Source organism: Liolophura sinensis, chromosome 4 (genome assembly GCF_032854445.1).
Source record: "Liolophura sinensis isolate JHLJ2023 chromosome 4, CUHK_Ljap_v2, whole genome shotgun sequence".
NCBI lineage: Eukaryota > Metazoa > Mollusca > Polyplacophora > Chitonida > Chitonidae > Liolophura > Liolophura sinensis.
Genome location: NC_088298.1, coordinates 23,543,434 through 23,567,087, shown reverse-complemented (window position 1 = coordinate 23,567,087; position 23,654 = coordinate 23,543,434). Strand labels below are relative to the sequence as shown.

At 40.0% G+C, this 23,654-nt stretch overlaps 1 protein-coding gene across 1 annotated transcript in view; it reads left to right on the top strand.

Annotated features, from left to right (window-relative positions):
• Positions 1-23,654, top strand: part of LOC135464536 (uncharacterized) — a 130,988-nt gene that overhangs the window by 87,056 nt on the left and 20,278 nt on the right. The window contains 27 exon segments of the mRNA XM_064741960.1: positions 456-479; positions 673-714; positions 942-1,493; positions 1,961-1,984; positions 2,177-2,218; positions 2,448-2,999; positions 3,464-3,487; positions 3,681-3,722; positions 3,951-4,502; positions 4,724-4,747; positions 4,929-4,967; positions 7,083-7,634; positions 8,387-8,410; positions 10,592-10,636; positions 12,555-12,596; positions 13,106-13,657; positions 15,220-15,405; positions 16,125-16,676; positions 17,057-17,104; positions 17,468-17,509; positions 18,032-18,583; positions 19,038-19,061; positions 19,460-19,501; positions 20,166-20,717; positions 21,191-21,214; positions 21,667-21,684; positions 23,405-23,584. Of these exon segments, the coding sequence (XP_064598030.1) occupies positions 456-479; positions 673-714; positions 942-1,493; positions 1,961-1,984; positions 2,177-2,218; positions 2,448-2,999; positions 3,464-3,487; positions 3,681-3,722; positions 3,951-4,502; positions 4,724-4,747; positions 4,929-4,967; positions 7,083-7,634; positions 8,387-8,410; positions 10,592-10,636; positions 12,555-12,596; positions 13,106-13,657; positions 15,220-15,405; positions 16,125-16,676; positions 17,057-17,104; positions 17,468-17,509; positions 18,032-18,583; positions 19,038-19,061; positions 19,460-19,501; positions 20,166-20,717; positions 21,191-21,214; positions 21,667-21,684; positions 23,405-23,584 (5,352 nt within the window).

Sequence of the window (23,654 nt, the reverse complement as noted above, 5' to 3'; positions counted from 1 at the left end):
AGAGAGATTGTCGCCAGGCTACTTAAAACTTGGAATTGAATATACCCTTTTCATGTTTGTTCTAACGGGATAAATTAAAGACTCTGCTGATGGGCGTTTTGTCTCCTATGTTTGTATGTTAAATTTGAAAACAATAAAGGCATTTTTTAGTAATTCTAGACTAGTGACGCCTAATAACTTCCAACTGTCATCATTGCAAGTAGTTGGTCTAACTCTTGTCATGCCATGATCCTATTGGGCGTGTACGTTGCTAACTTTAGGCATATATACATGAACAGTTAGAATAAGACCTGAGGTGAATTGCCAAGTGAGCGGATTTCACCGGTAATACGCTGGTTTTACTACATATGTTGTGAGGCTTTTATTATATTTTGAGGCAATCCATGTATAATTGTAAGAGTTTCCAGTATTAATCTTTTCACTATACCAACGTTTTTCTGTGTTTCTGTTCCCAGTGCCTGACCAACAACCTGGGACAAGTAAGTAAAAAATTTCCTTCTTGGTATTTACGAAAGACAGTCTCAAAGAGATTTATTGCTTGGAGACAAAACTCAACTTGATATTGTGTCTACCAGTAAGATTAACTGTTTATTTTTAAACATTTTATGTTAGTGAAACTGATATATAGTTTTCCACAAAATATGATGTAAACATTCATTTTTTCCTTTTTAGAACAAACAGATTCACAAACCACTCCGCAACCACTGGCACCAAGTGAGTATTATGGTACAAGTTGTCATTTTCATGACAAAAGCTTTAGACATTTTCTGTTGATCCACTTCTCCGATACAATATGCAAAACCTTTGCTAAATTTCAATGTTTGGCATAACATAATCTTCGCCGTAAAATGCCTTTTTAGTTGCTATTTTTTAATCGTTTATGTCTTAAGTAAAATATATTTCTATATACTTATACATTGCCGATTCCATTTGTCACCTAGGCAAAAACGGAAGAGATGTTGCCATACTTTTGGATGCCTCCATGCCACAGGACCAGTTTAACCAGGGACGTCAGTTCGCCAGGAACTTTGCCCAGAGGTTTAACGTGGATTCCGGTGACACAAGAATTGGTGCCATGACCTACAGTGATTCACCAAGAAGCTGGTTTTACTTGAATCGCTACAACAAACAATCTGACGTTCTCTCGGGCATTGACAACCTGCGGAGAACAGGCGGCCGCTCCAACACAGCCTCGGCTCTGAGGACAACCAGGACAGACATGTTCTCACAGGCCAATGGAGATCGACCTTTAGCCAACGACATTGTCCTCCTTCTCACCTCTCAACAGTCTGTGGACAGGAGGGGCACAGTGCAAGAAGCCCAGAGGCTGAGGAACGCAGGAGCCCAGGTGTACACCGTGGGTCTGGGACAGAGAGACACAAGTGAACTAGATTCTATCGCCACACCGCCGGGTCGAGACAACAGCTTTAATGTTAGATCGCCTGACGATATGAACCAGGTTCCTGGCAGAGTCGTCGACAGGATCAGACAACGTGAGTGTCACAAGAGAGATTGTCGTCAGGCTACTTAAAATTTGGAATTGAATATACCCTTTTCATGTTTGTTCTAATGGGATAAATTAAAGACTCAGTTGATGGGCGCCTTGTCTGATATGTTTGTGTGTTAAATTTGAAAACAATAGAGGCATTTTTTAGTAATTCTAGACTAGTGACGCCTTATAATTTCCAACTGTCATCATTACAAATATTTGATCTAATTCTTGTCATGCCATGATCCTATTGGGCGTGTACGTTGCTAACTTTAGGCATATATACATGTACAGTTAGAATAAAACCTGAGGTGAATTGCCAAGTGAGCGGATTTCACCGGTAATACGCTGGTTTTACTACATATGCTGTGAGGCTTTAATTATATTTTGAGTCAATCCATGCATAATTGTAAGATTTTGCAGTATTAATCCTTTAACTGTACGAACGTTTTTCTGTGTTTCTGTTCCCAGTGCCTGACCAACAACCTGGGACAAGTAAGTAAAAATTTCGTTCTTGGTATTTACAAAAGACAGTCTCAAAGAGATTTATTGCTTGGAGACAAAACTCAACTTGAAATTGTGTCTACCAGTAAGATTAACTCTTTCTTTTTAAACATTTTATGTTAGTGAAACTGATATATAGTTTTCCACGAAATATGATGTAAATGTGCAATTTTTCCTTTTTAGAACAAACAGATTCACAAACCACTCCGCAAACACTGGCACCAAGTGAGTATTATGGTACAAAGTTGTCATTTTCCTGGCAAAAGCTTTAGACATTTTCTGTTGATCAACTTCTCAGATGCAATACGCAAATGCTTTGCTTAATTTAAATGTTTGACATAACATAATCTTCGCCGTAAAATGTCTTTTTAGTTGCTACTTTGTAAATCTTTTATGTCTTAAGTAAAATATATTTCGATAAACTTATACATTGCCGATTCCATTTGTCACCTAGGCAAAAACGGAAGAGATGTTGCCATACTTTTGGATGCCTCCATGCCACAGGACCAGTTTAACCAGGGACGTCAGTTCGCCAGGAACTTTGCCCAGAGGTTTAACGTGGATTCCGGTGACACAAGAATTGGTGCCATGACCTACAGTGATTCACCAAGAAGCTGGTTTTACTTGAATCGCTACAACAAACAATCTGACGTTCTCTCGGGCATTGACAACCTGCGGAGAACAGGCGGCCGCTCCAACACAGCCTCGGCTCTGAGGACAACCAGGACAGATATGTTCTCACAGGGCAATGGGGATCGACCTTTGGCCAACAACATTGTCCTCCTTCTCACCTCTCAACAGTCTGTGGACAGAAGGGGCACAGTGCAAGAAGCCACGAGGCTGAGGAACGCAGGAGCCCAGGTGTACACCGTGGGTCTGGGACAGAGAGACACAAGTGAACTAGATTCTATCGCCACACCGCCGGGTCGAGACAACAGCTTTAATGTTAGATCGCCTGACGATATGAACCAGGTTCCTGGCAGAGTCGTTGACAGGATCAGACAGCGTGAGTGTCACAAGAGAGATTATCGTCAGGCTACTTAAAATTTGGAATTGAATATACCCTTTTCATGTTTGTTCTAATGGGATAAATTAAAGACTCTGTTGATGGGCGCCTTGTTTGATCTGGTTGTGTGTTAAATTTGAAAACAATACAGCATTTTGAGTAATTCCAGACTAGTGACGTCTAATAATTAGCAGCTGTCATCATTACAAATATTTGGTCTAATTCTTGTCATGCCATGATCCTAATGGGCGTATATGTTGCTAACTTTAGGCATATACACATGAACAGTTAGAATAAAACCTGAGGTGAATTGCCAAGTGAGCGGATTTCACCGGTAATACGCTGGTTTTACTACATATGCTGTGAGGCTTTAATTATATTTTGAGGCAATCCATGTATAATTGTAAGATTTTGCAGTATTAATCTTTCACTATACCAACGTTTTTCTGTGTTTCTGTTCCCAGTGCCTGACCAACAACCTGGGACAAGTAAGTAAAAAATTTCCTTCTTGTTATTTACGAAAGACAGTCTCAAAGAGATTTATTGCTTGGAGACAAAACTCAACTTGAAATTGTGTCTACCAGTAAGATTAACTCTTTCTTTTTAAACATTTTATGTTAGTGAAACTGATATATAGTTTTCCACGAAATATGATGTAAACATTCATTTTTTCCTTTTTAGAACAAACAGATTCACAAACCACTCCGCAAACACTGACACCAAGTGAGTATTATGGTACAAAGTTGTCATTTTCCTGGCAAAAGTTTTAGACATTTTCTGTTGATCCACTTCTCCGATACAATATGCAAAACCTTTGCTAAATTTCAATGTTTGGCATAACATAATCTTCGCCGTAAAATGTCTTTTTAGTTGCTATTTTTTAATCTTTTTTGTCTTAAGTAAAATATATTTCAGTATACTTATACATTGCCGATTCCATTTGTCATCTAGGCAAAAACGGAAGAGATGTTGCCATACTTTTGGATGCCTCCATGCCACAGGACCAGTTTAACCAGGGACGTCAGTTCGCCAGGAACTTTGCCCAGCGGTTTAACGTGGATTCCGGTGACACAAGAATTGGTGCCATGACCTACAGTGATTCACCAAGAAGCTGGTTTTACTTGAATCGCTACAACAAACAATCTGACGTTCTCTCGGGCATTGACAACCTGCGGAGGACAGGCGGCCGCTCCAACACAGCCTCGGCTCTGAGGACAACCAGGACAGATATGTTCTCACAGGGCAATGGGGATCGACCTTTGGCCAACAACATTGTCCTCCTTCTCACCTCTCAACAGTCTGTGGACAGAAGGGGCACAGTGCAAGAAGCCCAGAGGCTGAGGAACGCAGGAGCCCAGGTGTACACCGTGGGTCTGGGACAGAGAGACACAAGTGAACTAGATTCTATCGCCACACCGCCGGGTCGAGACAACAGCTTTAATGTTAGATCGCCTGATGATATGAACCAGGTTCCCGGCAGAGTCGTCGACAGGATCAGACAACGTGAGTCTCACAGCAGAGATGGTCAATATTTTCCTTTGGTTGCTGGACATAATTATATGTTTCTCTAAGCTTCCTGCCGACACAGCTGCTGTGTTGCCGTACATGTACCAGAATTACAGATTTTAAAGATAATTTTGTCTTTTGTAATACGCTCTCTTGTCGTATAAGAAGTACATTGCCACACTTTTATTAACTGATTACTTTTTGTTTATTCCATACAGTGCCGGATCAACAACCTGGGACAAGTGAGTAAACGCATTTATTCTTTAAGTGTCCCTATGTTAATTTTTAACATGTTCTTGAATTTATGAGATCTGAGCATTCTTAGTCTAGACCAATGAAGCTATGCCATGGTGAGATTTCTGTAAAGAGTTTTATTCTTCTCCATGATTTTGTAAATTTTGGATTTGTGCCTGATTTTTTCAGAACCGACGGATTCTAAATCGCCTCAAACTTTGGCACCCAGTGAGTATGACATTCGATTAATTGCATCACATTAGTTTATACTCCCCAGCTCCCTACAGCAGTGTGTGGAAACCGCGGACGGTCGTGGGTTTCCCCCGGGTTCTGCCCGGTTTCCTCCCACCATAATACTGGCCGCCGTCGTATAAGTGAAATATTCTTAAGCACGGCGTAAAACACCAATCAAATAAATAAATAAAGTAAATCCTTAGAGCACGAGTTTTGTCGCGTGTCTGTCTGTTCGTCTGTCCATTGTCCCAATGTTTTGTCCCCTCGATCTCTCAGAACCACAAACGTAAATCTGTGAAATATTGAAAAATGTGGAAAAAAAATGGTTATTGTAACTCATATATGTAGCAGTTGGTATTTTAAGTCTGTCGTTACAGACATCTGCAGTTTAAACAGCATAATTGGCATAACAATCGTTACGTATGATATCGTGATATCTCTTAACGTATAGAAATGAAATTCATGAAGGTTTGCAGTCATCGTAACTCATAGATGTGCTTTTTCGTACATTAAGTTGCATATTACTGGTTTATCAGTAAATTGTAGGTGTCAAGCGTAAAATTAAAAAGTGTGTGGTTGGTGTTACATGGCCAACCCATTAAAATTGCACCTACCCATTTTTTCTTCCATTTTCGAAGTTATGGGCTTTATCTTCCTTTTTCTTTCTTTCTAAACGAAAAGTGATCACATAGTGGTGCTTAGAAAATATATTCTATACCTCCTATTCCATTGTAGACTGTTCACTTCCTATAGATTAAGATCCAACAAGGGAAAGGTAAAGAAGGGTATGAAATGGTGTTGATTGCAAATTAAAAACTTTTTCTCGGGGAAGAATCAAAATAATCATATATTACAACAATAACAACGCTATTTGTACGTAATTCGTACTTTAAGACATTGATGGCTTACTTTCTGAGGTCAAACTTCATCTTCAGTGTTTTGTTCAGTCCTGCATACAACGTATATGTAAAAGGTTTATCGGAATAAACCACAACAGCATTCCCAGGTCAAAATGGTGTCAAGCAAAATCTGTAGACTATTTGTTAGAGTCGTCTTCTCCTAGCGGTACCTTTTACCTTCCTTTGTATCATGAAGACAGAAACTGTCTCTCAGAGATTTTTTCCATATCATAAACTTGGACATTTGGAATAGAAACCGTTTTCTTCCTTGAGGTTCTATCGAGCAGGGTATATAATTTTTGAGGGCTGAGGAGTTCAGCTGCTATTTTCATTTGTTCAGAATGAGCCCGATTTTTATCACAAGCTTTAATATAACCATTTGTCTCCCGGGCGTGTTTTCTAGACCTTCTCGCCGAAAATCGCGTTAGAATTCCAGAACGGCCGACAAGATCGCACTAGGTGATGTGAGCTTACGAGATATCGGTGGGATTTCTGACTTCTGAATTCTGTCGAAGATTTCATCTGGAATGATAGTGCGAAGCAACGGCGAAAACAGTGTTTAAAATGGCGGCAAGTTTACAACTTCTTGTCAAAGGTTATGATCTCGTGATATCTCTTAACGTACGCATACCAGGTATAGTGTTTGGTAAATACACCAGTGAACTCGTTGTCATAAAGTAAGTGTCAACAACAACGTTACATATGGAGAAATTAGGTTAACACATGGTCTTTGAGCAAATTACCATCATTGAACAATCCTTCGTTTAAGAAAAGAAAATAACCATCCCTCGGGTTACAAGGTGCACAAGAAACAGTATTGCTACTCACAATAACGTAATCACATCTTTGGTGGGGGTGGAATGTCTCGAACTACCAATAGAAATTGCAGTGGAACACACTGGCGATGTGGTTCCGGATGTACAGCGATCTCACGTTTTCTTTACCTCTAACTATACGAAAACAATGAAAGGGAACTAACTGACATTAAACTATACAATCGCGCTTGTCAGTCCAAAGGGAGATAATCCATACTCGGTCAACCCACAGTACTGTTTTATGATGGCTCCTTTTTTTGACAGCTAGGATTGGCAGGTGCAGTGAGAAGGCGTTTACTCAGTTTCCTTCGAAATCGCCGTTCTTTAAGTAAAAAATTCTTACGTACGACTTTAAACAATAATCAAGTAAAAATTGTTTTTTTTTGCGTTTACAGACAAAAACGGGAGGGATGTTGTCTTTATTGTGGACGCATCCATGCCTTCAGGTCAATTCAACCGCGCTCGGCAGTTTGCTACGGACCTTGCCAAGCGTTTTGATGTGGACTCTGGGAACACAAGAATCGGTGCCTTGACCTACAGCAATTCCGCTAGACCGGAGTTCTACCTGAATCAGTTTACCAAACAGGACGTGGTCTTAGCCGGCATTGACGGATTCCAGAGAACTGGTGGACAGTCGAACACAGCCGCTGGTTTGAGATTGGCTAGAACAAATTTTTTCTCCCAGAACAACGGAGATAGGCCGTTGGCCAACAACATAGCCGTTCTGTTGACCTCCAAACCCTCTCTTGACAAGTGGGACACTTTAGACGAGGCACAGAGACTGAGAAATGAAGGGGTACAGGTATATCCCGTGGGCCTCGGGCAGAGAGACACGACTGAACTGGAGTCTATCGCTTCACAGCCTGGCCCAGACAACACCTTCAATGTACGATCCCCCAATGATATGAAACAGACTCCAGGCAAAGTGCTCGATCGCATCAGACAATGTGAGTTGTCACTACTATCTTTAATATTCAGTACTTAACTAGGCAAGCTTTTCTAAAATTGATTAGAAAAGAGAGCATTTAATGTTTACATAGGGATACTTTTATTTTCATTCGGCCGGTTTGTTTTCATTTTCCCCTAGATTCAACAAGCTATAAAACATTCTATCTCTGGTAACCTCCTGGAGCTGACATTTGGTTTGCTACTAATAGGTGTAAACGTATCCAGCCATTGATAAGTTACTCCGTGGACAGGAATCTTTGTGTTCCCAAACACATTTTTCTTACTTTCAGTGGTTTTGACCTTGACTGTCAAAAATATACAACATTTCAGGAAGATTTTGTGTACAAAACATCTTTATCGTTTTGCGATTATTGACCTGGAACCTCCATTTTGTTTGACGGCTGGTATACCAATGTCAGCGTTGTACAATGACACAGGCGCCTCTCCCCAATGCGGTTGCTGTGAGTTGAAGTCCAGCTTATGCTGGCTTCCTCTCTGGCTGTACGTGGGAAGGTCTGCAGCAACCTGCGAATATTCATGGGTTTCCTCAGGGCTTTACCGGGTTTCCACCCACCATAATACTGGTCACCGTCGAGTAAGTAAAATAACACCAATCAATTAAATAAATAAATAAATAAATTATAGCCTGTGTAGAACATAATTCTGACACGCTGCCAGCCAAGATATCAATGTATCAGCGAAAATTGAAGAGACACCGAAGAGATAATTATATACACATTTGCCTTTTCAGTACCAGACCTCGCTGATCCTACACGTGAGTAACCTCATATGCTCTGAAGAAAGACAACCACAGAATGGAGATAGATTCATTCAGAGATCACTATCAAGCAAACTAAAGAGTTAGATGTGATGGTCTTCTATCTCCGATGGGCTTGATTCATAACCTCTATCTCCTATTCATTTTCTTCATCTCATTAAGTGTTGCGTATGATTTTTAAATGGTATCTTTGTATCCAGAGAACAATGACGATCCCGACAGTCGTCTTTTGTTTTCAGTCAGCCAGTAAAATGTCTTGCTATAAAAGCATAACTCACATTCTGTAAATTTCTCTGTCCAAATCAGATAAAGTTTCCATTGAGTCATGAATCTTTCTGTAATTAGCTAAGGATTTAATGTCGTTGGAAAAGGATTATATTTTGTTTGCAATCCATTAATTAATTTGGTTTGTTGCAAATTGTAGCTCTGAAGTATATAACGATTGGCTTTGGATCATTCTGTGGTGTATGAATATTGCAAAATACTGAAATTTGGCATTGCAGTTTAAGTAATTACTGAGTATTTAAATGCTCAGTATATAACATTTTCACCTTTTGCAAGTCATAACATGTTTATGCTTCTATATTGTAGCATGTCCAGATATACGCCTAGATGCCTTGTTCCTACTGCGATGCTTATCCAGTTTACCTCCTTTGGATATCTCACATCCTTTGAGCTGCTATACACCACTTCTCTTTTGATATGCGCATAGCTGTTAAAATGGTTCCATTCCATACCTTGAGATATGTATGTATTTAGGTTCAGATAAAGTGCTTTTCCTGACATATCTTCCTTTCAGACCACCACCCCCTTACCGTGCTTATATGATTGCGTGTGACTTTATAGCCTATTAGTATATTGTTCTGTTCTGTTGTGCGGAAAGCTATTCTGCGAACAGATGCCTTCTGACGCAGTGTTGTTGATTAGTTTTATGATCTTGTGTCACTTCATACATGAATTCAAAGTTTTTACCTGTTAAATATTAATCTCTTAAGGTAACTGCCACTTAAAACCTTTCTTCCAGAAGTCAAAATTGATTATACCATTCGTTTTGTGTATATAACACAATGGAACCCAATCAAAATATACTAACCTTTCAATAACTTTATACCAAGGGATGGCCTGTCGTGAAATATGCATATATGTATGTCTGTGACATAGGGTTATATCACACTTCCAGAACTCCCTTCTTAGAAGCTTGGTTTTTGCTTAGGATAGAATTCTTTTCTGATGAGGGTAGAAGGGATTAGTCAGCAGAAAATCGTTAGATTTTCAACGCTAGTCTTTCTCTTTTACCATTTTCCAATCCATGGCTGGTCGTTTATATATATATATATATTGCTTTCCCCCCAATCTCTTTACAATATTCCTCTGTCTCTATATAGTGGTATTATGTCATATCGTCTAGCACGTATCTCATTTAGTCATTGATCTTTCGCTTGTTGCACATATTATCTGTCGCATACATTTGCTATATCTGCAGAATTGCTGGTCATTTAAATTAAGAATGTTGTCATGATTCATTTCTTAGCTATGAGACTACAAAACGCTTAATAGAACCATACATGAATTTGCTTTGCATTAGCCAATACATCCCTTCCATTTGAGGTATATGCTTCCGCTCTTAAATCCCAGTTTGTCCACGCATCCCTGATTCTCTTCATTCCATTTCTTCCACGAGAGTATGACCTCATCTACCGCGGTTTTTTAGAATTTTCTGTCTCAACATTCCTTCCTGCTGAAGTACCCATTTTTAAACCAAAACATGCTTTGTATTTTACCATCCGCTCCTCAAATTTCCCAAAGACAGCATACTTTCCAGAGCATTTTGTCAGAGTTTGTATTTATTCCCACGATGGTCACATTTGCAAGCTCCTGTGGTCCACGAAATACGTATCGCAGGCTTGGTGTTGTAGCCTCTTGCTGGCATGTTTTCCAGAAACGCTTCAAATGCCTACCGGTGTGCAAAATATGTGGCAGGCCGGTGCAGTGATTCTACAGAAAATACTCCTGCAAGTTCCTAACCTACACGAATTTTGCAGGTTTGGTGTTGTTGTCTCTTGCTAGCATGTTTCTGTTGTAATGAAATTATCTAGAAACGCCCCAAACGCATCGTTACAGCTTTAAACTACTCAAAGTGATGTAAAATCCGAACTGCTGCTGTTGTTGTTGTTTCAGGGCCCACACGAGCAACAACTACTGCGGCTCCAAAAACTACCACGAGTGAGTAACTGGGAATTTTGTATATTGAAATAAGGTTATGATGACAAGCGGTCGTATCATAGTTAAAGAGGTTTGAATTTAGCAGGGGTTTTCTCAGGGCTCGTTGTGTGATGAATTATATGTATGACTTGAAACCTGGAACGCCCCTTTTGATTAATTTTGTATTTTGACACACTTTAGGGTATTCCAAGCGGCGATCTTAGGGATCAGTGGGTGTCTGACTTCTTTTGTAAGTGAGCCCTGCTCTTTCTACCCCCCAGAAAGCGGTAAACCGATGCTGCCGAGACTGATGTGTATCAGCTGATTCTTACAAGTGGTACCATCCATATACCCATCGTTTGCCGTTATCGTCTAGTTCTGTGCCACTTTCTGCTCTCCCTATTCATAGACTTATCCCCATGTTTTTTGTACTGCACTCAGACACAAATCTTAAGGACGTCGCCCTTGTCCAGAACTTGCCCGTTTCCTTGTGTATGAATTTACCCGGAACTCTGTCCAGCACTCCCGGATCAGCGTGCTAACCTATGATATCTCCGGGTCCACACAAGACTGGCAAGAACAAGCTTGTTCCTTTTCTAAGTTAGACACCGACCTCTTTCGAACAGGCGTCAAAATGCTCTCGCGATTTGAGTGACAAGTGGGATGAAATCCAATCCACAGCCTGGACAACGGCTTTAATGACAGAAGCCCCGTTCATAGTGTGAACAACAGAGCTGAAAATATATTCGAAGACAAGATTGGGCGTTCCATTCGGCTTTCGGTCACCATATCTTTGGCTTACTCATTTCTTATTTATTCTTTGTTTCAAGATGAAGTTCGTAGCAAGCCTTCACTGTTCCTTAACTCACTTTCTTATCTTGTCGCATTTTTGCGCTGCACATATCGCTGTGACCAAGATTGCTACACTGCTTTGTTCTCAATTTTCCTTTACCTTACATTTTGCTCTATATTTTCATCACATTTGCTCCTGTCCTTCTCGTTAGTTAATGACTTGCAAACTGCTTTTGCAATTCTACATTATATACACGACATCTTTGTTGCACAAAAGAAACTCTTTTGCGACTTTCACTTTCTTTACGCTCATAGTACTAACTTCGGCCCGAGATGGTAAAACGTGGAGAAAAAAGTCTGCGTTTTCCTTTCGATCCATACCAAATAAGAACCTTACCTCCAACATCTTCTTCAAGGCACCTCCCCTCTCGCCACGACCATTGTCATTTTTCCTCTTCAGGCTTATTAGATGCAGTTTATATATTCGTTATATATTCTTCAGTTTTGCTTTCATTTCAGCCTCTTTGAAATCACCTGGCAACCCCTACTATATATACTTCCAGCTTTTGGGACAATTTTTTTGTGTTCATTTCTCCACGTTCTTTCTTCAGATGATATTAGTCCTATGCAAAGTGAGTCTATCTATTGATTTTGCTTTACAGGTAATCGCAGTTCTTCAAGCCCTAAATCTCCTTTTCATTCTTTGTTCATATTTATGTCCTGATTGTCTATGATACTATTGCGTTCACGCGCCCTACATTCTGTGTTGACCTCTATATTTGCCACCTTTCCCTCACAAATACGTGTTTTTAATATTTAGGTCATACGTCATCTCTTTTTATCTTTTCTGAACTTCATCTATGCTCTTGTGTGTTCTTCCCTTATTCAATCACAAACTTTCCTGGCTATATTTATGATCTGTAACTGATTCATGACCATCGCAGGTTTGTTCTCCTTTTACGTAAGTACCAATACCAATCCTTCGTCTTACCACACTAGTTCTCTGTTTTCTGTTGCATAAAATCAGCCTTGTTGTCATTGTTTGTTCAAGTTTGCAACCGTCCTATTCTGATGCGTGCGCAAAAGCCTGTTTCTTGTGTTTGAAAAATGATCTATTTTGAGTAAAAGATTTCTGGTGATCTTCCAGTGCCCGCAACCACGACAGAAGCCCCAAGGATGATACCCGCAAGTAAGTGGTTTTCGTGTCACGGAAACATAATATGATTGACAGACGTGTGACACATGATTTTAAAGACATGTGAATGGTGTTTTAAGCCCTACGATGTTACGCTGATCGTGTTTATGGGTGGCTCGACGGATCAACCTCAGCATGACAAATACTTCCTGGCAAATCTCGGGAAAGTTCATTGGAACTCACGGATCAAATGAACAATTACTTCACGTTCAAATTATTTTTTTTTTAAATTTGCTTCGAATAGGAAATTTAATCAATAATAGCGTACAAAAACAGCGTGCACTAACTCGAAGGATAATAAATCGACTTGTCACTTGTCTCATTGTCTTCAAAGTGTGAATACACATCAACATTTCGGGCTCATACCACTTTGCTTATTTCAATTGCTTCAGCTTTCTGTTTTCGTTTCTTGCTTTTGCTGTTTTATTCCTATTAATTGCCTTAGCTTTGCTGATTATTTGATGTGTGTTTTCACGCTAAAATGAAAATAACATCAACTTCAGGCGCAAATGGCAAGGACGTCGTCATGGTTTTGGACGCTTCTGTGTCGAGCGAACAGTTCGGACAAATCCAGGGATTCGCCAGGAATTTCGCCCAGAGATTCGACGTAGATTCAGGAGATTCTCGCATCGGCGTCATGACCTACAGCTCTTCACCAAGAACCCAGTGGAACCTCAACAGATACAGAACTCGTTCTGACGTCGTATCTGGTATTAACGGTCTTCGGCGCACAGGTGGCGTGCCAGATACAGCGACCGCTTTGAGATCTGCCAGAACATCCATGTTCACTCGCCAGGCCGGAGACAGACCTTTGGCGAACAACATTGTCTTGCTCGTGACCTCAAGGCGTTCCCGTGACCAGCGGAGCACTCGGGAAGAAGCCCGACAATTACGTAACGCAGGAGCTACAGTTTACGTCATTGGGCTTGACCTACCACAGACTGACGAGATCGAGGCCATAGCGTCTCCCCCGGGTCGGGACAATAGCTTTAACCTGAGGAACCCTGGAGACTGGAACCGAGCGCCAAATAACCTGGTCGACAGGATTGTTTTATGTACGTCCTGCCATAATTCTGTTATTTTGTCTCTCTCATAAATTTATTTTATTTGATTTTCGAACACGTTCCATAAACAATGTTTCCACCAAGCTCGGAAATAATCCTGTCTGGCTTGTATGTTGCAGTCTAATCTGTGTAAAGCTTCAGACGTGCTGTAAATCTACATGTGCTTTCTGTTCCAATGTTCAGTGTAATTCATAGGGAACTGGAGTGAACAACTTCATTCATTACAGCTGATGTCAACATACACGGTTACATTCTGTGCTTTCAGTTGATTTATTTCCTGTCCAAGTTTACAGCTTTACACTATTACATATTTCGAGTTAAATGTCATCCATGATACTTTGTGGAAATCGCGCATTGTTCTTTTCTTATAAACAACTATTTTATAGTCACACGTATTTGCCCTTCTAGTGCCAGACCTAACCACGCCGAGAACGACCACCGGTAAGTATAGGACGTTGCATGTCACGATATGTAGAAGGAACGATACGTAGTCCTCAGGATTTTCATTGATACCGTAACCTGTTTTCTCTGTGGTCATGCCTTATCCCAAGTGATGTGAAAGAACAAGTCAGTGTGTGAAAATCTCAGGATTTTCTCTGATGTCATAGCTTGTATTCCCTGTCATTCCTTACCCCAATTGATACGTGTAGGAGGAACGATACATAGTGTGAAAATCTCAGGATTTTCCCTTATGTCATTCCTTGTTTTCCCTATTGTCTTTCCTTACCCAAGGTATGTCGTCTCACACCTCACCTTTCAGTCGTAGTTCCTTACCCCCCATAGGTATACTGTAATCATCCCACCTGTTGTTATAGCACATGTAATCGTCATAGTAGGCCTATCATAGCCGTCCTTCCTGTTTTCGTTCCGTTACTCAAGTCTTACCCCTTCTCCGTGCACATTTCTTACTACTGTCTTATGTTTGCGTGTCACATAGTCACCCATTGACTTCTCAATGCGTTTTAGTTGTTGCTGTTTGTTTTTTTCTTTTTTGTTTTTTTATCCTACATTCCACGTGCACCGACTGATGCAATTTGTTCCCATAGTATTCGTCTTCTCACGTCTGTCAGCATTTCCTTATCTCCTCTTCACTTAAAAATTCTACCCACATTTGTATTATAATCACCCTTTCAAACTTTTAATCTGTCCATGTAAGTAGTCTCATCACATTTGTGCGGTACTTCTTACTTCATTCATCATTAATATTGCACCCCGACCCCCAGCCAAACTTCATCATTTCTTCGAATCTCTTAAACAGTTGTCTAGTTTTAATATTTCAGGTTTTGCAATTAAATGTGTATTTATCCTACTGTTTTTTATTTAGCCAGTTTTATTCCCAGATGTGATCAAATCTAGTTCTTCCACAAACACATCTCTTTCTTCTTTTAATACCATAAAAAATGTGTTCTCCGTCGTCATAGATTCTTTTTTGCCCCTGATATCTCATATCCGATGAGAACTTATCTCTCCGTAAGGACATCGTGTAGCCTATAATAACCCTACATTCACTAGACCTGGTTAAGCTTGTCCTACAGGTATGTGTTTCACATGAGCTGTACTCTCCTTGGTTGTGTTTAATTGTGGGCAAGCTAAAATGTGCTTTGAAATGTATTTGAGACTTGTTTTTTATGTTTTTTGCCATATTTTGCTGTTAATTCTGTCCTTTTTGTCATGTAAATACTGTGTTGTTCTTCCAGTACCCACAACAACAACGGAAGCTCCCAGAATGGTACCCAGAAGTGAGTACTAGACAAACATTTGAGGAAAAAATTGAAAACAATTAACTTTAGCACAGATGTATGGGTATTCTTCATTTTGTTGACGTCAAACACATTGCACATCCTAGATTGTCAGGGGAGATAATCACAGATTCAGCGATTGTCAGGGAAGATAATCACACAGATTCAGCGATTGTCAGTTGCAAAATATTATATATTGTTCTGTGTTTCTAAAATTTTAATTACTCTCTCATTTCAAGTTCAAGATCCCCCCCCCCCCACCCACAAAATCAAAAACATACCTTTCCTTGTCTTAGTCTTGAAAAATTAGGGAGAAATTCCGCTCTCTATTAAAAATATTAAATTGTTTTTGTTTCATAAAAACATAAATTTCAGGCTGAACAATTCCAAAAGCTATGTGTAGGAGCACCTCAGCGCGTCAGACGAGCAAGTTTAAATTCTAATTTTACCTGCCCTTTATGTAACCGCAGGCTTCTAATGTTTTTGAATTTTAAGACAAAGCGAATCCAAACTGTCTGAAATCATCATCTGAAAAATTACTAAAACTTTAACAACAAAATGATCAGCCGTCATATGAGTGAATTTTTAGATCAGTTTTTCACATGATGATGGCTTGGAGATTTTTAGTTTACTTTGTGTTTAACATTGTCTTGTATATGTGTGCATACCTGTGCGAAGTGTTTAAGCCTCGTGCCACTAACACACTCTGCATCTTTAAGGCACGAATGGCAAGGACGTCGTGATGGTTCTGGACTCGTCTGTACCCAGTAACCAATTCGGACAGGTTCAACAATTTGCACGGAGGTTCGCTGAGAGATTCGACGTCGATTCTGGAGATGCACGGATTGGCCTGATGACGTACAGCTCCTCTCCCAGGACGCAATGGAATCTGAATAGGTACCGGACGCGTTCAAACGTCGTTTCGGAGATCGACAGGCTCCGAAGCACGGGCGGAACGCCAGACACATCGGCCGCTCTGCGCTCAGCCAGGACGTCAATGTTTACCAGACAAGCTGGCGATCGACCCCTTGCAAACAACATTGTCTTGCTCGTGACGTCCAGACGTTCCCGGGACCAGCGGAGCACCCGGGAAGAAGCCCGGCAATTACGTAACGCCGGAGCTACAGTTTACGCTATAGGACTTGACCTACCACAGACTGACGAGATCGAGGCCATAGCGTCTCCCCCGGGTCGGGACAACAGCTTTAACCTGAGGAACCCTGGAGACTGGAACCGAGCGCCAAATAATCTGGTGGACAGAATAGTTCAGCGTAGGTCACAAAGTTAATGCTCTTTGTCTTTTTTTTTTATTGAAAGGCAATCAAACTGTTTAAGCTTCTGCTTAAATCATAATTCATTTCACTTTTTTCATCGTATGTTACAGGTACTTTTATGTGGGTTTGTCAACAGTCTGTCTTGTTTCAGTTGCTCGGTTGACATTTTTCATATTCGCATCGCCCGTATTGTCTTATAGTTATCATCCACCACGGCGAGCATTACAACAGATCATTTCATTTGTTGTGGTCATTTGGTTAGCTCATTTAGGAACAGGCCAAGAATTCTGCTTAGTAGTGTGTTCAAAGTTTACTATTGGCTATTAATAACTACCAGATTATGCTACATGTCAGTCATATCAATCTTGCCCTTATAGTTCCAGACTTGACCACGCCCAGAACAACAACAACAACAACGACAACAGGTATTTATTTTATGGCCAGAGAATTTAATAATGATCAATGGCCTAAGCGCAATTCTTTTTTCTTTATAGTATTGAAAACCTTGTATCTTACTTCGAAATACCGATTTAATATATAACCATCTAATTTTATGTATCCCAGTGTAGTTCTGCAATTTCTCTCAGCTCCATTTTTTGTGATGAAAGAATTTCAGCCGTCGTGTTTGCAACATCGAATCCAACTCCGTTTTAGTGTAAGAAAGTTGATCAACAATCGGCGCGAATAGCCATAGCTTGCTCCCTTGTCGACTAAGTGAACCATTCCTCAGGGAAACGTGAATAAAATAAGAAATTAATACTTTTTGAATTTCTGTATCTGTATTGCAGCACCAAGAACCACAACCGAGGCTCCAAGGAATGTCCCGAGAAGTAAGTACACAGCAGTTGAAACTAGCTCTCTGGCTTTCTTACAGCCAAGAGCTGTATATTCAATTCCAGAAGAAAAATTAACGATGTCTGAGTTTTCCTATGCCACGTCTAATTTAGAAGAAACCTAATAAAACCCCTTCGCTACAGGCGTATTTGATGGCGCATTGGTACCTCGCTTTTGTTCACAACCAGAATAGCCGCGCTAAAATGTTCTATAATACAAAAAATGGAGTAACAAATTGAGTAAACGAATCACACTCACATTTTAAAGAACATTTTTATCACGGCTTTAAAAAAATTTCTATAACGTTTCTCCTTTCATTGGCGTTTTACTATTCAAGAATATTCCACTTATACGACGGCGGCCATTGTCTTTTCTCTGGCTTATCTAAACGGAGGACTTGTTGTGTAAGATGTAATGAATGAAATGTCTAAAATATATTTACATTACCTGTCCTTGTATAGCTTTATCTTGGTAACATTTTGCTTTGAATACATTTGGCGTTATTACTCTTTGTTAAGGCACGAATGGAAAGGACGTTGTAATGGTATTGGATACCACTATGCCCAGAGATCAGTTCGATCAGGTGCAGCGACTTGCCAGGAACTTTGCCGAACGATTCGACGTCGATTCCGGAGATGCTAGAATCGGAGTAGTCTCCTACGGATCGTCTCCTAGAACGCAGTTCAACCTGAACCGCTACAAGACCCGATCCAGCGTCGTGTACGGGATAAACCGGATCCGCAGTACGAGAGGCACGCCCGACACAGCGGCGGCGCTGAGGACGGCGCGGACCTCTATGTTCACAGTGCCATCTGGCGACAGACCTCTGGCAAACAACATTTTGCTGCTCGTCACCTCGAAACAGTCACGTGACCAACAAGACACTCAAGACGAGGCTCGGCGGTTAAGAGATGCTGGGGCCACCGTGTACGTGATCGGACTTGACCTCCCTGACACTGATGAGATCGAGTCCATCGCCTCACCCCCGGGGCGAGATAACAGCTTTAACTTGAGGAGCCCTGCAGACTGGAACCGTGCCCCCAATAATTTGGTGGACAGGATTGTCCAACGTACGTCACAAAGTTATCACTTATATTATCTAATTCATATTCCTTTGCCGATAAGATAGCAAGAGTTAAATTCTAGGTCGCGATGCAAAGTATTAAATACACATTATTTCACAATAAGACTTTTGAAGCCAACTTGGCGCCTCCGTGGTTTCCTCTCCGGCCTCACGTGGGAAGGTCTGCCAGCAACCTGCGGATTTTTCTCCCCAGTCTCTGCACGGTTTCCTCCCACCCATAATGCCGGCCGCTGTCGTGCAAGTGAAATATTCTTGAGTACGACGTTAAACACCAATCAAATGAAATAAATGAATAAATAAATAAATAAATAAACTTCCTTTGTTTGTACGGCGCCATGTTGTTTATGATTGTCTTGAATTGTTCCTTGAAACGTTCAACTTGTTCATGAACTACAATTACTTTTTATTCACATAATGGTGTCATTTTTTTGATGTTACAGTGCCCGAGTTGACCACCACAACGTGTAAGTGCTACCTTATTATACTCAACCTTATCTGACCATAACGAAATGTATCAAACTAAAGAAAATAAATTTTTAGTTTGAAATACTGCCAATGATGTTTTATCTATACATGGTATATGTTTAGACATCGACTGAGAAACACTCCTTTTACGTTCACATTTGTTACATATTTTGTCTAAAGATAGGAATGTGCGGGATACAATCTATTCAAAATTCCAACTTCCAAAATTTACCCATAATCGTTCGCTTTTAAGAAACCAAAAATTATTGAATAAGAATGGATGTTAATATTGCCAAGCAGTATTATAAACAGCCATAATGCTAATCTTATGACCTACAGTGTTATATTATAATGTCTAGTTTGTACTTTCCTATCTTCTGTTCTTATATTTTTTAAGTACCACCCACAACCACTGAGGTACCCAGAAATGTACCAAGAAGTAAGTTGTCTTCAATGGTCTTCTTTTAAATTCCATTTTCATAATGTTGCTGAAATGTTTTATGGCCAGTGGTAAAGTAATTGTTGGTGTCACTCATGTCAACGATGTATTTCCATCAATCGCTGGAGTATCGCACTCAGAGATGAGAAGTGTGAATATTTGTTGAACTCAAAGCAAACAGACTTATTATGTACCACCGACGTATTTGATTTGCTTAATTTCAAGGATGTTTTCTGTATCCATTATTACAAAGGAGCATGTTGTTTACTCTGTCTTGAAAAACAGTTCTCTGCATGACCAGTAATACACTTGGTATCATATTTTGAAGTAATAAACCCCTACAGGCCAATCAGAACCGTGTCTACACAGCCATATCTCGCTTGATGTCATATTTCTGGCCAGTCGTATTGCCTCAATTTTTAATCTCTCGAATGATAGCTCTAGTGGACTATTTCTTGTTTTTGGTATTTGATTTGATTACCAGCATTGGACAGATCAGGCAATAGTCCACTGACACGATAGCTGCTCCCACAGCTCTCCAAGACGGAATTTGATATCGTTTGTCTTGGTATCGTTTGTTTAAAACCGTAAACAGCTTTCTCATTTTATGTGCGCACATTCCAGAATAGGTGTTACAGATAGTTTTTTTTACTTTTCCTTTAAGGTACAAATGGTAAGGATGTTGTAATGGTGTTGGACTCCTCTGTGCCTAGCGACCAGTTCAAACTGGTTCAGCGTTTCGCTCGTGAATTTGCTCAGAGATTCGACGTGGATTCCGGAGACGCCAGGGTCGGCGTAACAACGTACGGTTCCTCACCCAGGACGCAGTTTTACCTGAACCGCTACAGAAACGGCGCCGATGTCCAATCCGCAATTGACAGGTTGCGACCCACCGGTGGAACGCCTAACACAGCATCGGCCTTGCGAAGCGCACGGTCCTACCAGTTCACGCGGTCATATGGAGACAGGCCATTGGCCAATAACATCATGGTACTTGTGACGTCAAAAAAGTCACGTGATCAGCGTAGTACCCAGGACGAGGCCCAGAGGCTACGTGATGCCGGAATCACGGTGTACACTATCGGAATCGACCTCCCTGAGACTGACGAGCTGGAGGCGATTGCATCCCCCCCGGGAGTTGATAACAGTTTTAATGTGAGGAACCCCACAGAGTGGAACCGAGTCCCCAACCAATTGGTGGACAGAGTTGTTCAGTGTGAGTATCCATTTATCGCTTTAAACACACAGTTTTGTTTTAAGAACGAAATCTCCGGAAATCACTCATGTCCATTTATTTCTGATTCCTTTGATTTGAAAATAAGACTTCCAGATTGAAAATTTTTGGAAAGAACATCAAGTCGGTTTTCAGGTCGCCATTCCGCTGCCTGTGACATTTTCATGATCACTTGTATTTTTATGATCACTTGTATTTTCATGACCACTTGTGGTATTTTCATGGCCTCCTGTGGTATTTCCATGACCACTTGTGGCGTTTCCATGGCCTTCTGTAGTATTTTCATGATTATTTTATTTTCCTGACCACTTGTGGTATTTTCATGACCTCTTGTATTTTATTGGTAGATTTGAGTGGTTAGTGAACAAGACAGAAATAGTCGCGGAACAGTCGAAATTCATGTCTTCTTTTAATGCTTTAACATTCAATAATACCATTGTGTTTTTTTATTTTAGTGCCAGATCTAACAACAACTACACGTAAGTAACATTGATGGATCATAAATTTTATTTTATATTTTGCCATGTTAGTTAGTAGTGTTTATCTTGTAAAGTTTCCGGTTTTGTTACACACTTCCTTTGTTCTGATTCAATTATCGCCACTTTGCTTCAATTGTCAATATTTTTGAATTATGCCGCCTTTCGTCACATTTGTCGATGCCCTGTAACCAGATTGTCTCATCTCTTAACTCTTCCTTTCCAGATTTCATTTATTATATGTATTTCATAGATATATGATTATATTTTTCAAATTATATATTATTCTTATTCGAAATGCCGAATTGATCTGAATTGGTTATTTTCTTTTCGCAAATTTAGGCTAGCTTCTTAACAGAGTGATCTATTGATTTTGTTAGTTAAAATACATGTATTTTCTCACAGCCACTATGTGAGTTGGTTATTTCTGAATTTTTGACTCCTCTCCCTTTCAGGAGCAACAACAACCAGGCGTGAGTATATCACCGGCGGGAAATCTATGTCACAAATAAATTCTTTATTTGTCGTGAACTGTTTACATGTTAAAATTCATATTTACCAAATATTTTCAGATTTATGTGGACAACTGATATAAATGTTGTAAACCTGTTTTACTTAATTCCATTTTTTTTCAGTAAGTATTGATTATTAAAACCATTTATATCAATATCACACTTACTCACGATTATTATGGTCTTTGGTTTATTTTCTGGGATTTGGTAGTTTTTTCTTAAAAGATTATTATGTCAGCAAAAATACGATAATATCTATATATCTTTGTATATTTATTCCTTTCAAAATGCTATGTCTTTTGTTAGTGTTATTTGTCCAATCGTTGTTGTCGTTTACTGCGTCGCTTTCATTACATGTTCAGTCCATCGTGCATGCAGCCTACGACATTGAAACATTCGCATCATCGTCTGTAACATCGTCCACCTTTTTAATGAAATCCTGTCTTTTCAGAACTGACTCTTTCCTTTCTTCTTTTCAGTGATCCTTTTACCTTTGATGACCTGTACAAAATTGGCTAAGTCAGTCAGCCTGTGTTATCAAAACTCGAAACGTTTCCACTTTTTAAGAAAGCAAAAAACAGAGGCCGGCTAGACAAAAGTTTTAGAATTGATGAAAGTTTTGTTTTTGAAAAATTCTGTTGATTTTCACGAATGTCTATACTATTTTTTGTACTCATCCCAAAATTCTTTTCAGTTCCAAGTGCATGATGTTGCCCTCTATCTTAATAATAAACGTTCTTAGATTCACTATTAAGTAAAATATCTGACAAGTTTACCTTAGTCTTAGTTCCCCATTACTAACCAACCAGACTCCCTAGAAATGTTCGTACTGCAGGTGTCTTCGTCAAAAAGGAGTCTTTTTGTACGTAGCATCTGGGTACAACATTACCTTCCCATAGTATTTTAGATTCCTTTTCATCCCGGACAAAAATATTTCTGTCCAACTTTTCGTCTATCGCCTTTAGATTTCTAGATTTCAGATGTCTTACTCTCCTCAAGGATTTTTTTTATTTTTCCCTTTTATAGAATGCAGATGATTTGTTTACTGTTGCTTTATTTCCCTACTCCATCCCAAGTCGCCGATGTTACCCCTCCCCCCCCCCCCTCCCCCTCCCCCACTACCACTATCCCACCCTACTGCTTAGTCATTGTCAAGAACCTTGCTCTTTAGCCATCCTATAATTGAATTCTTACACCCTCTGAACGACATTTTGTCTTCCACTCAAAAAGTGCATAATTTTTGAGAGGGGCTGAGTGTTTTCAGTCTGTCCACCCAATCCAGTAGTTTGTAGACATTTTCCAAATTTTGCATGTGTTTAAACCAGTAGAAGTTTCTGTAGCGGAATTCTCCTTTTATTTTACAAATAATTTCTTTACAAATCTACAATCTTAAAATTTGCCCACGCCTAATTCATAAAATGTTTTCTGAACCCTTATATTGAGTTGCTAATTCCCTTTCCCGGTTCAAGTCTTTCCAGTTCTATCCCATTTCCCCATTCTTTTCTTCCCACTGTTCTCCGAAACCCCTTTTCCCAACCCCTGTCTTTACCATGCTTTCCAAAACCCCTTTCCAAACCCTTGCTTTAAAACGCTTTCCCCAAAACAATCTTCCCAAAATTGTTTTCTCCACTTCCAGTGATCGAAATCCTTCCCCTGGAACCCACAGCTTTCGCAATGCAGTGAACCTATCCCTTGCTTAACCTTTCCTTGGATTACTACCCTTGCTTCAACAACAACGTCAACCCAAGTGTCCGTGTATGTTTGTCCGGTGACATTGTTTACGAAAGTTGTCTGGCAGTCTTGCAAACTTATATTATATTTGTAGGGACAACTACCACCAGACCTAGAACTACGGAAGATCGTAAGTACAAATTCCAATCCTACCAGCAAACTGAAGAAACATTCTTTCGGAATGTTAGCCGTGAAGCTGA